Here is a 17,468-nt window from a genome sequence, read left to right on the forward strand (position 1 = left end):
AAAACAAACAGTTCAACTGAAAAATCAGGGACGTGAATTTCAGGGCACTCACACCTGAAATACGCTCTACTACCTCAAATATTTAAGAATCCTCAATCAAAGGCTTCTGGTTTTGTTTGCTGAGTAGAAACTGGATAAAAGAGTAAAGGAAACTGTTTATTTTGGAAGTTATTTGTATGGAGTTTTTTTGTTAAAACCTGACAACCAACCAGCAGGGAAAATAAACGGAAGGAGTCAGTGACAATACTGAGATAACATTTTAATTTTTTTTGTTATAATTTTTTTTTTCCTATAAAATGGCTTGTACTTCCACAGGTACAACAGCAAAGAAATTATTTCAGTCCATTTCACACGGTGTATAAAAAGACCGATTTTACAAATATACCCAGAAGTTTAATAGCTGCTAACACTGTTTGAAGGTAAACATTCCTCCTCCACTGCACAGGGCTCGCTGTGGGAGGGACTCTTCCAATAAGGAGCCTTCCAGGGGCTCTCCATCACATATCCAATCCAAGAGGACAGTGATACCCATCCCTAACACCAGCACGAGGGACTTCCAGGTGACTCAAAGGCTGGTTTGTCCACCAGGAAAGTGGAAATATGCCCCAACCAAGGGAATCTCGACAGACACCGGTTCCACCTGGAGTTTGGGTGTCCGAGCAATTCCTATTTTTGTTCTGCTGCCAATAAACTCTGATCAGCACAGAAAGCAAAGCTCCACCTCCGCTGCCTGTCCAGGGTGACTCCACTGCCCTTCCAAGATCCAAGTGCCTGCTGCAGTCAGTGGGATGTAGTTTGCACGGGGCCCACAGAACCACTGCACCACCACATCCTAGAAACAGCCCCCTCTCCACCCCCCACCCCCCAAAAACCAGCCTTACCTTCTAAGTTTGTCCTTTAAACTCACAACACCAAGTGTGCAGACTTGTGATAGGTGCTCAGAAAAACCAGAATGATGAAGGGGGAAAAAAAAAAAGACACTTGCAACTCCAGTTTGTGTTTTCCTCCATGAGCAAAGCAAGCCTGAAGGGATCTGTGTAATTCTCTTCCTTGCTTGTTTTCCTTCCAAGCTGTATTTACTTGTTTACCTGCAGCTACATGGATAAATAGGAAATGAGGAGCCAAGAACTCACAAGAGGCCGAAAACTGAGGAAAAAAGGAGGAGGAATCCTTGGCATTGGGCTCAAGCACCTGACAGGCTTCTGTTCCCACCTCCTCAATCAACAGCTCTACCTATGGATTCACTTTGCATCCAACATGGCATGTGACAACAGTCACAGGGAAAACAGGGAGTTCCTGTAGGAACACACAAGCCCAGCTCATTCCAGAGGTGCATTTGCATCTCAGCATTAAGCAGGAGGAGGAGTCCAGCCAGGTCAGTTTTCCTCACCACGGCCAGATCCCTACCAATGGTTCTCCAATGCCAGGGAAGTGCCAAGACTGTGAGGTGGATGAACAGAATCGTGATGGTTTTGGAGAAGTTTCCTTCCACTTCCAGAAGTATGAAAGAAGGGTGAGATGATCAGCTGCTGTGACAGCACTAAAGGGAGAGTTACCACAGCTGACCCCAAATCTCCTTTGAGTGCTGTGAGCACTTAAAAACCTAATTTCTGTTCGATCCTATTGCAGTTTCTCGCTATGATACACTCAGCACCTCCATTCCTTGCTCAGGCTCTGAAGCCAAACCCTTGAATTCCAGGAACTGCCATTAGAACACCAAAGTGTTTTGTTGGGAAGATTACACCCTTTCCATGGCATCCCAGAGCTTCCTAACAAACTGAGGAGAAACCTTTTCAGGGCAAGGATGGGGTCTGAGAGCAGGAACAGCTCCCATCACATTTGACTGGTTCCTGGCATGCCTTTGCTTCAAGGTGGCTCTATCCTTACTGGAAGCAGCCCAACCATGGCTTTCATTTCTTCCCATCCCCATTCCCACCCTCACAATGGAAAGAAATAAAATCCTGCCTTAATTACTTGGCCTATGTACATTACTACCTAGTACAGTACTATGACCTCTAGGAACATTCCTGTACAACTGGACCACAATTCCCAGTAGGAACCAGGCTCACCACTCAGTTTGCCTATTTAGACTTCAGTGCTTTACCAAAAAGCTGCCAGGAAAAGGGAAAGTGTTCCAGCTCCAGTGTGCACGGATATGACAGATGTATTTCTTTAGAAAAAAGATCAGACTAGAAAAATACTTTCGAGCTCTAAGTTATGCAGTTAAAGCTGGTTTTGAAGCATTCAAATCAAATCAACAGTAACAGGTGAAAAAAAAAAAGATCTTTATGGAATACATTGCCAGCATTGGAAATGGGATGCAAGGAACACTGAAATCATGAAATAAACTTCTAAAACAAAGTTTGAGGGTGGTTCTCAAGTTTACTCGCTCCAGTCTTATTTATCCACAACTCCTTTTTCCTGTCATTACCAGAGCAGAGGAAGGAGGTGTTTATAGAGACGAGGGAAGGTGAGGGCCAACAGTCCATCATTTCCCTGGATCAGGACTTGTGGCAGCAGGTTTTGAGATAAATAATGCTACAAACTCTTCAGCCTCCCCAGTAAATCCAGCTCTGCAGGGCTCATCCCGGATTTGAACACTGGCTAATGGTGAAGTCCCTGGATTCTACATAAGCCATGGAAAATTGCTCCCCAGACAAGAATCCTGCCCCTCTACTCAGCCCTGGTCAGGGCACATCCAGAGTGATGTGTCCAGTTCTGGGCTCCTCAGGACCAGAGTGACGTGGAGCTCCCAGAGCGGGTCCAGTGCAGGGAACAAAGAGGATCAAGGGACTGGAGCCTCCCTTCCAAGGAAAGGCTGAGGGAGCTGGGCTTGTTCAGCCTCAAGACACTGAGAGGGGACCTCATCCATGTGTATAAATATCTAACTGGGAGGTGCCAAGAGGATGGACCAGGCTCTGCTTGGGGGTGCAGAGCAGTGGGACAAGAGGGAACAGGTAGAAACTGATGCACAGGGAGTTCCACCTGAACATGAGGAAGAACTTATTTCCCAAGCACTGGAACAGATTGCCCTGAGAGGGCCTGGAGTCTGCCCCACTGGAGATATTCCAGAACCATCTGGACACAATCCTGTGCCATGTGCTCTAGGACAGCCCTGCTTGAGCAGATAGACAGGACCAGATGACCCACTGTGGTTCCTTCCAACCTGAAGCACTCTGGAATTCTGAAAGATTTCCTTCCTGCAGCATTCCCAGTGTTATACAGAACTGCAGACAGTGAAAGCAAAAACTCCTGTTTAAACAGTTCCAAAGGGACCCTTCCCGTGGATACAAACCATTATCCAGTGCTCTGCTCCACACAAGCCAAACACACTGATGATGTGCCAGTGCTTCCAGGGAGGATCCCTCCAACACTGTACATTCATTTCCCACAGGGCACAGCTCCGTGGAGCCCTGAAGCAGCAGTTAAACTGCAACAGCGAAGGAAAGGAGGAAAGCAGCTGGATAGCAGAGGTGGGATCCTGGGAGCCAGAGTGTTTACAATCCATTCAGGCTCAGAGACAAAACACGAGCACATCCTGCTCAGCTCAGGATGCCAGGCAGACCCGGGAAGTGTTGGAGCTCCCAACCTCTGGAGCACACAGCTCCCAGCCTTAGTCCACCCAGGAACCATTCCTGAAAGTGTGTTTCCGAAGTGTCTCTTGTGAGGAACAAGGTGAAGCATTCCCGAGTCCAGCAGGAGGAGGTGGAGACGAGGCTGCCTCTCCCAGATGAGGTATCTGCTAAACAGGGACAATGTGGGACCTGAGGAACCTGGGCTGGAGAGAACAAGGAAGAGGCACCTTCACGTCTGGGATGGAGCCACCACCAGGAATGGGAGGCCAGAGGCGTTTCTTCCCAATGCTCCTGGTGAAGTTCAGCCACAAGGTTGTCCTGTGGGAGCAAGGACTCGGAATATACGGAATCACAAGAGGATCTCATTGAAAAGGCACTAGGAAGAAGCATATAGTTTTAGGTTAACAAGATTCATCCTATTTCCAGTGACTGAGTGGGACAAAAAAAGCTGTACAGTTTGGGATTTCTAGGAAAAAAATGCTGCAGAGTTGTCGTGGTGTTTTGTTTTTTTTTTAAACAGCAAAAGCGTAAAAAGAAAAGTAAAGCTCTTTTCAAATTATTAAAATGCTGAACAGGCATACAGCAAAATTATATTAAAAACAGCAGCAGACAAAAGTCCATCCCATCACCACTGGCAAGGGACATGTAAAATGTTTATAAGGTTAACTATAAAACAATTTTACAACCAAAATATGAACAGGCCAATTCAAGTATATATATACAGAATATATTAAAATCATATAAATTATATATTTATACAAAGGGCACAAATATAGCAAAAAGCTATAGTTGATTAAACAGAAGTGAGCTTGAATGACCAATTTTCATCTAGAGATGTTATAAATTTCTCCCAAATTATCTTTTTTTTTTATTTAACCTGGATAGATTGATACCTCAGATACCAAGAATACAGAAAGCATAAGGGAAAACCAGCCAAAAATCAAAGAATTGTTATGCTGCATGAAATGAACCTAACAGTGGGCAGGGTACATCTCATATGAAATTCTGATTTAATTATTTCCATAGTAAACATTTATCACCTCTCTTAAAAAGTCAGGAATTTCAAGTGATCCACTTCAGATGTACCACCCTGGTGCATATATTTGATTGCATTTGAATGTTGTTTGATTTGCAAACATTTGGGGGGGAAAAAAGAAAGATACAAACACAACTCAATCTGCAAAACAAAAAAAAAAAAAGAAAAAAAATGGTGACAGATGGCAGCAAGTTGAAAAGTGAACAAAAATTCTCAGCTGAACTGGAAATGATGCTCCCCTTCCAGCCAAAATGCTTTACAGTGAGCTTAAAAAATAACTTATTTTAAATTGTTTTTTTTTTTTATTTTAAACGTAACAACACGCAGCCACAATGCACTGAAGCACTTGAGAAACTAAACACTCCCAGCCGTGGGTTTATATTTAAACCTGGACTAAGTGCTCTCCTGAATTCAGGTTTATGCAAATCAGTTCTGTGTAAGCTGTACCTAAACCTTGTGTTGTGCTGCAGCACCACCCCCTCCATCCCTGCAGTAAAGCCTGGCTGCATCCCTGGATACCTCAGAGAAGCTGTGGCTGCCCCATCCATGGAATTGTTCCCAGTTGGATGAGGCTTGGAGCAACCTGGTGTAGTGGAAGGTGTCCCTGCCCACAGCAGGGGGTGGAAGTGGATGATTTTAAGGTTCCTTCCAACTCAAACCACTCTGTGATTCCATGACCTCCACACACCCAAGGGTCCTGGACGTGCCAAGCTAAGTTAAGCAGAAATAAAAAGGCCAGACTACACAGACACAGAAAACACTGGCTTAAAACTTAAGTATTCAAAAGAGCAAAGTGGTTTTACCAGATGCAGAAAAAAAAAAAAGACAGAAAAAAAATCAGCCATCTCCCACACCTAATGGCCAGTGGATATCTATTACACTGAAAGGAAATCAATACAAACAGGATTTCCTCAGTTTCAAGTAATCTTTGATGCCTTTTTGGCCAGCTGCGTTATACCATAATAGATATTTTAATAGCTTTTATCCTCTACACTTTAGGCAGCTAATTTTTCTCTTACATACCCAATTATCTCTAGTGAACATTCACCTCTGGTTGTCCACACATTCTGTATTAGCTCCTTGAGAAACTATTCAAGTTAAATTATATTGCAAATTAAAGACAAGTTACATTCCGTATGTTCCTTCTAGATTTGAAAAATAGGTTTTAAAGGCTTGTCAAAGTTTAGAAGAGAAAACCTTTCCATTAAAAAATCTTAGCTTAAAAAAATCATTTTTAAGACACCTTTTTCTGATCCAGGGTACTAATAAAAAGATTACAAATATACTACAATTTGACCAAGAAGACTTCATGAATATGCTGCTTTTGAGCATGCAACAACCACTGATATCTGTCGAGTTCCAGGTATCAATGTATCCCAACTCCACCCCGGTCCCTCCAGCCCCACCCAGACCACCCCCCCCATTAATAACATTATAAAAAAAGGGGTAAAATCTAGAAGTTAGTGGCAAAAATCTTCACAGTAAATCATGAAAGGAAACTTTTTATTGTGGTCAATATCAGTCGATGGGGCCCTGGAAGATGAGCTTGACGCAGTTGTGCTCCCCGGAGAGCTGCGTGGCGCAGAACGGGCAGGCGGCGTGGAACGCGTGAGTCCCGTGGGGCAGCGGGATCTGGGACCAGTACTTGGCGGACTTCTCCGAGCACACGTGTCCGCAGGGGGTGAAGGCGTGGGTGGGGGGCCCCGCGTCCACGTAAAAACCGGCCTCGCAGCCCAGCCAGAGCGGCACGTAGGGGCCCACGGTTCTGCACATGGGGCACTCGCGCTCGTTGGCCTCCGTGTCGCTGCGGTGCCCCCAGTTGTGGTAGCCGTGCACGTGGCCGCAGCTGAGGTAGGCCCAGGGCTGCTTCTCCTCCACCACATCCTTCCTGTTGATGCTGGGAAAGGCCAGAGTGTTCAAGCCCACGGGGCACTGCGGCCTGGCGGCGTTGATCTCCTGCCGCAGGGCCTCGATGTGCTTCTGCGTCGGGGTGTGCAGCAGTCCGTCCGCCGTCCTCCACAGCAGGGTGGCCCCGCACAGGTCGATCAGGGAGCCGTCCTGGAGGATGTTGGTCTCATTTTCTACCTGGTGGTGGGACACAAGGGGAGGTGAAGTTCAGCCTGAGAGCTTTTACAGACAACCAAGTTAGTTCTGCGAATGCATCGTCTTGCTCACCAAAGCATCACCATCCCTACATGTCACTTCATTTGGTCTTACTGGTGCCTTGTGGTTCCTCCTCTGACTGAATCCACCTCAACTCTGTATTTAAGACTATAAGAACAGGACCACAGAATCAGCTAGGTTGGAAAAGACCTCTGAGATCATCAAGTCCAACCTTTGGCCCAACATAACCTCGTCACCCAGACCATGGCACTGATGCCACATCCAGTCTTTTCTTAAACACCTCCAGGGACAGTGAATCCACCACCTCCCTGGGCAGCCCGTTCCAATGGCTGATCACTCCCTTTGTAAGAAATTTCTTACTGATGTCTAACCTAAACCTTCCCTGGCACAGCTTAAGACTGTGCCCTCTTGTCCTAATAAGCATTGGTTTCTTATTCTGTGCTCGTACAGGAGGTTCAGCATTTCCAACAGCAACACTAATTATTATAAAGAGCCTTCCTGCCTGCAATTCCTTGGGAAAGGATATACCCCCCCACCCCTGAGCATGCACTTTCCCTCTCTAATATTGATTCTCTGTGTGCCTTTGTCACAGTTCAGTAACTCATGTCAGACTGAAGAGGAGACTTGCCATTCCCTAAGGGTTGCATTAGCAGGTTCTCTCCTGGAATTCTTTGCCCACAGAGACTGACAGAGGCTGCTCACTCAGTAAAAAATCCTTTTTGGACTGAAAACTGCTATCCAGGACAGTTCAGGTATTCCATGCAAATACAGCCCCAGTGTGCACTGCCTAAAGGCTTCTCTTGTCTGATTAAAAGCAGTTATCTGAAACATTTTCAAGGGATTATGACAAAACCACATTGTACTTCACTGAAATATTCCTGATTTTAATGTCACAAACATATAAGCAATTTGTGCTTTTCCTATCAGTTCAGTAATGATGAATATGTATTTAAAAAGTTCTTTATGAAATTAAAGAGGAAAACAGACCCACTGCCTGGTTTTATACAAGCAAAGTATGTAGAAAATACCACTAATGCAAAACAAACACCCAAATACAAACAAACACATTAAGTAGGTCACATGAAATCATCATGTCTGCCTCAGAATACTACGAATGACAACCAATTTGGCATTTACATTTTAATCCAGTTTAAATTCACAGCTTAACTGTGGATCATCCTTGCACAGAACACCTCGATGGCACAATGCAGACCACAGATAAGAGGTCACCAGTGCAAAATACTTCCAGCAGAAAAATTCAGTGGCTCAAGTAGAGATGAGAGAAGCCTGGATTTGATGCTCTTTTCAGATAATTCCTTCACAAACAGCAAAGCAAAAAGCTCCCTCATATGCAACGTGTTCAATTCATTACACAAGCCTGCATTTGGTTTTATGAACCCAATCAACGAATACTGATCACATCAATACCAGTGTGCCATGTAATTTTATTGAAATGAGAATTCGAGTCATTTTGGATGCAGGGAAGGGGAATTCATTTGTTTTGCTGTGCCTTTCTTCAGCAGCACTAAAAAGGTGTTTTGCTACCCACGTACAAAGGGTGCAATTGCCACATCATCTGTCCCAGTCCCCGGGCGACGTTCGCCTGCCACTGCTAAAAGTGACAAAGCAATTTATGTCCTGCAGGGTGTCTGCTGAAAGCAGAACAGTCCAACTCCATTTCCATAACTCCCTGAGCAGTCAGTTTTCTGCAAAGCCAAGGGCAGAGCTGGAAAGTCAGTTCAGTGTGAGTGTGTGGGATGCCTCCAACACCATCGAGCTGATGGGAGCTCAGGGTAGCAACACAAAAGTAACTTCAGCATGAAGAAGAGGAGGATATTCCCCCAGTCTACATGGTGGTGTTTGACTGCTATCATTTCTTGTCCCTTTTCCTTCCGCCCCCAAAGGAAAAAATAAAATGCATTCTCCTTTGTAGGCTCTACAGGTCTTGGGAAGAGGAAAGAACAAAAGCTATGGAAATTCTCTCCCATCTTGTATTGAAAAGTGCGCATGTGCTTTCATGGAACTTCTTGTTATGAATGTCACAGGACTTTGGCTGCTGAAATCTCTCACTTCTGGTAAAGGCAAAGCCCATCCTGCTTCACAGGATAAAACAGGAATATACTTTCAGGGCTTCTCTTATCTTCCTATTGGCAGGTAAATCAAACAGAAGGTGTGTTGTCCAAACTGCTTCTGCGTGCAAGTGGACCCTTCAGACAGCACTGCAAAAGACAGCTCCCTGTGCAGTAACCTCCAGACAGCCCCAGATCCCAGGAGAACATTGCAGAGATGGAGATTCAAGAGCAGAGTTTATTTAGCTTTTACACTCTGTGCTGTTTCACTTGGGAAAGTGGCTTCAGCAGCAAATTTAGAGTGTTCTGTATATCAGAAACAGAAGTGCGGTGCAGAACCTGCCGTAACACACAGATATTTAAATGCTTTCAGTGCCCACCACCCAGGGACAACACTATGACTGCAGTCACCTCACAACTGCCTCCACTCAGCGCCAGGAAAACAAGCATCCCTTGTTTTGTTTTAATCACCAGTCACTTCCAACTCACCAGTTTCCCCCTCTGCTGGGCAGACCTGGTTTCCCGGAGCGTGTAGACATCCCCACAGACCGAGATCTCCCGCCACACTCCGGGCTTGGACTCCTCCGTGAACCCTCCTTTGGGATGCATCACCAGCACCCCGTTGGTTGTCAATCCATCCATGTGGCCATCGGGATTTTTCCACTTTGCTGCTTTTTCCTGCGTGGGACAGTCACAGTGACCATCAAGACACATCAAACCAACCTGAAGAAAACCCACCAGCAGTTACTAAAGTGGAGCTCCACCGTTAAAGACAATTATGACCACGAGTCTCTGCTGCTCATAACTCAGGCACATAAAACTGCAGTTCCTCCTTAACACTGCAGCTGGTACTTTGAGGTAATAAAAGCCTAATGACAGTGTAAGTTATCAAGTAGTACAAGGAGATTTCGGGGCTTGAAAATAACAGAGAATAAAACCCAGAGCTTGCTCATAACAATTATTAGTAGTACTTACACCAAGAAATATGTTTTTAGACGAGTCAAAGCCAGCTGCAAAGATCCTTGCTGTGTAAGGTGGGCTCCTGTCACAAACTATCCTGCAGGCAAAGCGGGATATGGTGCTCTGGGTGATCTGGGTTTCATCATTATTTTGACTTCCAGAAATAGTATCTGTTACTACAAAGTCTATGGGGCTTTCTGTGGATCTCCCAACCTGCAAACAAAATTAAGATAAAAATATAAATATAAATACCCATGGAAATGTGAAGCACTGAGGACACAGTTCTGATAAGTTAATATTGATGGCATCAGTAAACTCCTGTCTCCTCAATTTTTGGATGGCAAGATGCAACCAGAGACTCACCTGTATTTGTTACAGGCAGAAACACCTCACTGACATGGAATGGCAAATTTTCACTTACCACAACTGATGTTCATGTTTGCTTGAAACAAATCAACAGAGCTGATTGCTTTGACGAAAGTATTGTCAACAAAAAAAGTATTATCACCTTGTATTTCCTCATCCAACCACAGCAAATTACTTATATTCTGTCAGTGAAGGAAACACTGGCTTGGATTGACAAGTTTTATTCACATTTCCAGTTCCAAGGCAATTTGCCATGAAAATAAAGGACTTTTTTTAGACACATCATAACAAAAAGCTACCCACCTTCACGTTTGCAGAATTGGTAGTCCCAGAAAGAAGAGTTTTCAGGCAAAACCCACCACATGATTAACAGAATTAATAAACTTTCTCCAGCAGAAATGAAACACACTTGATCAGCAGACAAGAATATTTTTCTATTTTGCCATCTATGAGTTTTAATTCTAAAACTGGGAACATCCAGGCAGCTGGAACACTTCATGACACATGGATAGAGGGAATCTGACTGCCAACCAAACGTACAGTGAGGCTTTATCAATATTTCTACAGGCAAATTAGTGTTACACCAATTTTGAGCATAACTGGGAAGGGGAGCTGAGGAACAAGGAGTGGAACAGAATATTAATTTTAAAGACAACTTGTGATCAAACAGAATTAGGAATATTCCTCACATGAAACCACCTTCAGTATCAGGCATCTACATTTATATAAAATAGCCTCCTCACTGCACAGGATCTCACTGTCCCCCAGGAAGTTACATTTGCTTAGTTCCTGCTCTTCAAAGCAATATGAGGAGATGTGTGTGGTTCCATCACTAACAAACATCTCTGCAAACTAAATCTGCTGCAAAGACACGTTATTCAGGAGTCAAGGAAAGTAATATTATTAATACCTAAACTCTTGGCCTAACTGAACTGACAGAAATAGTACAGGGATCTCTCCTGTACTTCTCTTCTGCTTCAAGCTCTACTTTGCAGGGTTACACTCCAACACATGTCAAAATTCCCATCTGATGTGACACATCCAGTTATTTTCTCCATCTCCCAGGTCTCAGCCCAAGTAGAAAATGTGATGAGTTTGCTGCAGAGGAAACACTCAAAAAGGCCTAATCAAAAGTGTACATTTCAATTTTTCACTTCTAGAATACCCTAGAGATGGAGTTTAGAAACTGTTTAATACGGGACACTTCTGATTTATAGAACTTGACAACTTGAAGCTAAAATTCACAAAGCAATATTCTTCTTCTTTTTACAGTATTATTTCTAACAGGCTTCTATTTCCCATCCAATGCAATTCCTGTTAAGAGTCAGCACCGGGAATCTTATGAATAACTTTTGACTATTCTCTGTGTGGAGTTTCTTAAAGGATAATCAACAACAAACATGAAATTAGTTTGTTCATAACAAGTTTCTGCCTGTTGCAGGCTCTGAAATAGATCATTCCACCAAAGCTTTTAGATGCAATTAGAGAAAAACCTGCCTCATTTTTCCTTAAAGGATGACAAAACACACAAGGGCTTGCTCCCAGTCTTCCTCACATCACACTAATTGGTAACGTGAAATACAAATATGTTTGGACGTAACCATTAAAATCTATAAACAAAGCTTTTATGTGGTTTTTAAAATCTCTGAAATGGCAAGTAACAGTTTATATAAATACAGTAAGTACTTTACTGATCTCATTTGTGTCACAAGTATGTCTATGCAACATCAAATAATTCAAATATTTGGTTTTATTCCCTTTTTTCCCTTGGTGAGAAAGCCTTCTAGAGGATCAGTCATGTATTGTGCTACTTTTCAACATCAGAACTTAATTTTAAGAAGTGGTCTTCAAAATCCGGCAATTTCTTCATGCTCTGTATCAAATCAAGAATTTGGGTTTGAGATCATCTGACAAGAAGCTCTGTAGGGAATAAATGAAGAACCTGATGTTATCAAAATTACCCATCAAAAACTTGAACTCATCTGCTGCTGCAGTCAGACCACAGTCACTACACACCCAGTTCCATTATTCAGAGCTACCTTTTTACACACTTCATTACTCATTTTCCTTCTGCAGCACAGAAGACTTTCTTCTTTCTACCAATTTCAGGCTGTGTTTTGGGACTCTTCTTGTTAACCGTGTCATATTACATATTATTTCACAAAGCTGCTTCCAATAACAACCCATAAATCTTCCAAGTGATGCCTAAGACAGGGCCTGTTGTCTCCACTGCAGGTGATTGTTGAAGGCTGCGTAGGAGCCAGGCAGTCCATCAGTTTGCTCGTGTCTACTGTCAATCACAGCAGTTCTATTAAAAACACTCCCTCCTGAGACGAGGCAGAAGCAGAAAACCTGCCAGCAGATAATTTAACAGCTGCACATTCTTGGTCTTCAACAGAATTTCACTGTGAGGAGAGGGAGAATTGGGCCGTGCATCTTCTGAAGGGCTGTTCTTCAGCAAGAAACCCACGTTTCATATGGAATGTCCCTGCTCCTTGGGTAAGTTACTTAGGGTAGAAGCTACACATTTTGGTTCCTGGTTTAATCAACCCATTCTCATCCCATCAAAAATATGGTCATTTTCCTTTTATTATGGAAAAATGTCAAGAAAAATGGTATTTAGACAGCCTGAACACTGCTCTTCAGTGTCTTCTGAATTTCCTTCCTGTCCCTTGTATAGTGTCCCATATTTTCAATGCATGGCTCACTTTAGATAAGCACCTACTCTTGCTTCTTCCTGGTTTTAAGATTGGAAAGCATAAAACAAGCTGTTGTGAGTTTCCAATCTTCCAAGTTTTCCTGTTTGTTTCCGGTAAAACCGCAGACTACAAGTTACCAACACAACACTTCTCACATTTTCCTTCAAAGAAAAGGACTGATAACAGACCCTTAAAGTGGATGAAGGAAAAAAGGTGACAGCTTTTTTGTGAACTGTGAATCTCCCTCATTTTCACAGGAAATCAGCTTTAACTCTATGGATTCAGTCCACACAGGTTAGAAATGGTACCTGACTTTCCGCATTCCTTTTGCCCATTTTGGATCTCCCTGACTAAAATGTTACAACCACCATTCCAAGCTTCTCACAATCCTTCCTGGGGTTACTCTGGGGAACTCCTGCAGTGCAACCATCCCATTGCACAGGGGGAAGCAGTGGAGATTTGAAAAAAGCCAAGTGATTTGCCCAAGATAATACATGTTAACAGCATCAAAGTGGGGCCTCCATGCTCAGGATAATCCTGTGGTCCAGGCATTATCCTTCCCTCTTCAACTTCTGCATCCTTAGTGTGCCACACAATCCAGGAAAACACACATTTGCAAAGAAAACAGTGAATTCCTAAGACTGACTATCCAAGTGATGCTTGATCAACAACAAAACTTCACTCTGTGGATCAACAGACATGTAACTTATCATCACATCCCACAGGGCTGCACAAAACACTCCTCAAGTAACTTCTCTCCAACTGCCCACAATCAGATTACTGGGAATAATTAAAATCTAATGGCTTGTTTTTATAATGGAAACCTCTCCAAGCTGCTGTCTGGCATCACTTCAGCAGCCAGTCATTGCCACAGTCGACCAGAGAATTCCTGTTTCCCGTCTCACCAGCCCCTCCAGGCCAGTGCAAGGAGTGCAATCCTCAGGGAACAGCTGCAGGGAGTGGAAATATGAACCAGGAAACAGCACTTGGAAGTTACAACATACACATCCCAAGACAGAAGAAACAGACTGCACTGAAAAGAGGACTTATAACAATACAGAAGCCTTAACCCTTATCAATATCTGTGATTTAACCCCCTCAATAAAAGCTGTAACCACCACCAGGACAGTCTGCAATCAAGAGAAGAGCTGTCTATGTACAATACACCCAGAAAAGCAGCTGTTCTGCAACTCTTTATTAATTATTTTAGTGTAAAAAATTCCAGCTTTCAAAAATGGTTTTTTAAAATTCACACACAGGAAAAAATTTCATTGGAGCCACTCAAGAAATAAAGGAGTATCACACAGTAACCCAAAAGGATGGGGGACATTTTTCTTTTACTAGAAAACATAGAAAAAAAAAAAGCTATTTCAGTTCACCCTGAGTGTGTGATCCTTCATCCTGCACCAAATGAACAAGAGGGGTTTTAATCAATTCCTATTTGGACCTAACAGTTCCAGTCACATTGGGAAAATTTAATATAGAGCAAAACACAGAAGCCATGAGAGGCAAAGACACCCCGAAAGAGCTATTTCTTCTTCTGTCAACAGCACTCGAGGGCTGACCCCCCTAAATATGAAAGGCTGGAGGAGAAGGGATAATGATTCCTGAGGAGATGCCCTAATTAGAAGTCACAGACAAGACAGATCTGATCAGCCCAGAACAGAAAAGGTTGTGTGTGTGTGTTTGGGTTTCCCCAAGTTTGAAGTCTAAGTTCGTACAGGATTTCTGCTCCCTTATTATATATAAAAATAATCATTGCCCAAGGAAATAACTCAGGTTACCAGATGTTAAATGCTGCAGAAAACCCCAAATGCAAACAGGGGAGAGTGAACACGTGTTGGATAAGAGATGGTAGGTCAGAGAAACTCAGCACAGCCCCCTACACCACCTGAGACATTTGCACACCCCTCAGGAACAGTTTATCCTTCTATCACTGCTTTGTCTCCTTTAGGGCACAGCTCCCACATTCTTTTACCTTCCTACTTCCCATCCCATGTCCTTCTCATATCTACCTCCTTTTCACTCCAGCTACTTGATTCATGGGAGGGTGGTGGGTGTATTTTTGTGCTTATTCATGAATCCAAACAAGCACACATTTCTAGGCAGTACTATTTGTCTTTGGAGGAAAAGCAGAGTACAGTGGGAGCAGTAAGTCAGTAAGGACATTAACAGATGCTGGTGTGGGTTTGAGAAGAGCAAAATAAAGCAAAATTTCAAAGTGCTCTCATATTAAAGCAGGTGGGTTAGACCATGGAAAACCCACAGATCACAGAGAATGCCCAGAATTGTGCTTTTAAAACAACAATCCATGCACTGCAGAGTCTTACCTGGAACATGTCTGTGTCCTTATCATGAGTATATTCCACTATAACTGTCTGATTCCTGGACAATGTGAAAGAGATACTGTGCTGACCTTTAGAGCTGATTGCCTGGTGAATAAAACAACAACAACAACAATAAAAAGAGATGTCCATTACACACAAAAATACTGTAATCAAATTCATTTTGCTGCATAAACACCTTTGCTGCGATCAGGAAGAGCAGTGTATCGTGACATGTTATTACAAGGCTGGGTAAACACACACAATGGGATCTTTCTGGTTTGTTTTTAATGGAAAAGCCCAAGCTGCACTTGTTTGTTTCTAGTTCAGAAGGACCCAATACTTACCATTTTTATAGTTTAGACTCCAAACACCTTCTCCCTCTGAAATTATATTCAGTTCCTAACCTTTATATCAATTTGTAACCTAGGACAGACTTGGGGTTTAGGGAGTTTTGGTTGGTTTGTTTTTAAGGTAAGTGAGCAACCCAACTGATTTCCAGTTAAAAGTGTCAGGATTTCTGGGATATCATTACCATTAAGTAAATTTCTGGTTATATGAGAAACAGCCCAACAATTTTATATAAATGGTGACAAAACCCAAGCACTTGCAAGGGGTTTTTTCCTCATTAAAGGAACATTACTTCTTACTACCTGTGAAAGTAAACTAGTTATAGATATGGATTTAGCATCAAAGACTAAATAGTATTTCAATATTTAAAAGAAGACTAGAACAGGACAACTCCTATTTTCTGCTGTATCTTACCAAGATTAAGGGAAAAGAGCTGAGAAACTAAATCTATTGGCTAACAGGGATACAGATGTAAATATAAGGTCCATATAACTGCACACAATTCTGAAAGGTAATGAGTGCTACTGCTCAGAAAACACTTTGCAGACACTTAAGCAGTGAATTAATAGGTTAATTAAGGCTTTCTGCAGCTTTCATCTGAGGGGATAATTTTCTCCAAGAGGTTCTCACTTGCTCCATTCCTTCATACTGCTTTTCACCTAAGGAATTCACAGACAGGGATGATTAAACTAAACAACTAAATATATTCCACTCATCTGTCTGCCATCTCTCACAAAAGCCTAAATTATGCCAAAGCCACATCAATTATTGAACAAATCATTAAAAATCTTTCTGAATGCTGGAGGTATTAAAAACATCTATGTGCATACTAAAAGCCTACCAAGGGTTAGCAAGGGTAATTTGAGACAGAATTATTGAAAACACATAATGGAAGGATTGTTCTCTTGCAAACCTCCCGCATTTACAACACCAGAGGTGCTTTTACAACACACCTCCTGCTGAAAGCTCTCAGCAGCTCCAACACTTGCTAAAGAGTTGGGCTTAGGTGATAACACCTGGAGGAAAAGGATTTACCATCTTTGTGGGAGACGGGGACAGTGGGATTGATGGAGTCACAGCGAGTTCGCTGGTGATGCCGAGCTGTGTGGTGAGGGAAGGGATGGCATCCAGAGGGACCTGGGACAGGCTGGAGAGGTGGAACCATGCAAACCTCATGAAGTTCAACAAGGCCAAGGGCACCTGAACCTGGATCAGGGCAATCCCAGGCACAAACACAGGCTAGGGGTAGAACGGATTGGGAGCAGCCCTGAGGAGAAGGATTGGAGGTGTTTGTTGAACAACAAGCTCAGTGTGACCCAGCAATGTGCACTGGCAGCTCAGAAAGTCAAATGTGTCCTGAGCTCATCCCACAGTGTGGGCAGCAGGAGAGGGAGGGGATTGTGCCCCTCTACTCCACTCTGGTCAGACCCCTCCTGCAGTGTCACCTCCAGCTCTGGGTCCCCAGCATAAGGAGGACATGGAGCTGCTGGAGAGAGTCCAGAGGAGACCACAAAGATGATCAGAGGGCTGGAGCAGCTCTGCTATGGAGACAGGATGAGTGTTCAAGGCCAGCTTGGGCAGGGCTTGGAGCAACCTGGTCTAGTGGAAGGTGTCCCTGCCCACGGTAGGACGTTGGAGCTGCACAATATTTAAGGTTCCTTCCCACCCAAACCATTCTGTGATTAGGCAAGACATCCTTTTCCAGTCCCTTCCCAGTATTTTCTTTTCTTAAAACTTTCAAGACATAGCTTCCCTGATTTTGTTCCAAGACTTGTAACAGCTGAAAAGTCATGCAAACATATTTGGCAATCGGTGATATGCAGATTCCGAATTTCCCAGCCTATTTATAGTGTTTTGCAATGACCATTATGCTGGCACACACAGCATGCTGCAAGAACAAACAGCATCAAGATGCAATTTGGATGGAGTCACAGTTGCTGTGACCTGCTGGGACACTCTGGAGT

General features: G+C 43.3%; 1 protein-coding gene across 1 annotated transcript in view; it reads right to left on the reverse strand.

Moving 5' to 3' along the window:
• Positions 1–238: 238 nt before the first annotated feature.
• The window catches only part of PELI2 (pellino E3 ubiquitin protein ligase family member 2), a 70,827-nt gene continuing 53,597 nt past the window's right edge, over positions 239–17,468 (reverse strand). Inside the window, exons 3-6 of the mRNA XM_064659552.1 lie at positions 15,160–15,261; positions 9,780–9,977; positions 9,294–9,482; positions 239–6,696 (exon numbers count right to left, since the gene is read on the reverse strand). Of these exons, the coding sequence (XP_064515622.1) occupies positions 6,130–6,696; positions 9,294–9,482; positions 9,780–9,977; positions 15,160–15,261 (1,056 nt within the window). The 3' untranslated portion in view covers positions 239–6,129. The remainder of the gene's footprint in view (positions 6,697–9,293; positions 9,483–9,779; positions 9,978–15,159; positions 15,262–17,468) is intronic.

This window comes from Pseudopipra pipra, chromosome 6, assembly GCF_036250125.1.
Source record: "Pseudopipra pipra isolate bDixPip1 chromosome 6, bDixPip1.hap1, whole genome shotgun sequence".
Lineage (NCBI taxonomy): Eukaryota > Metazoa > Chordata > Aves > Passeriformes > Pipridae > Pseudopipra > Pseudopipra pipra.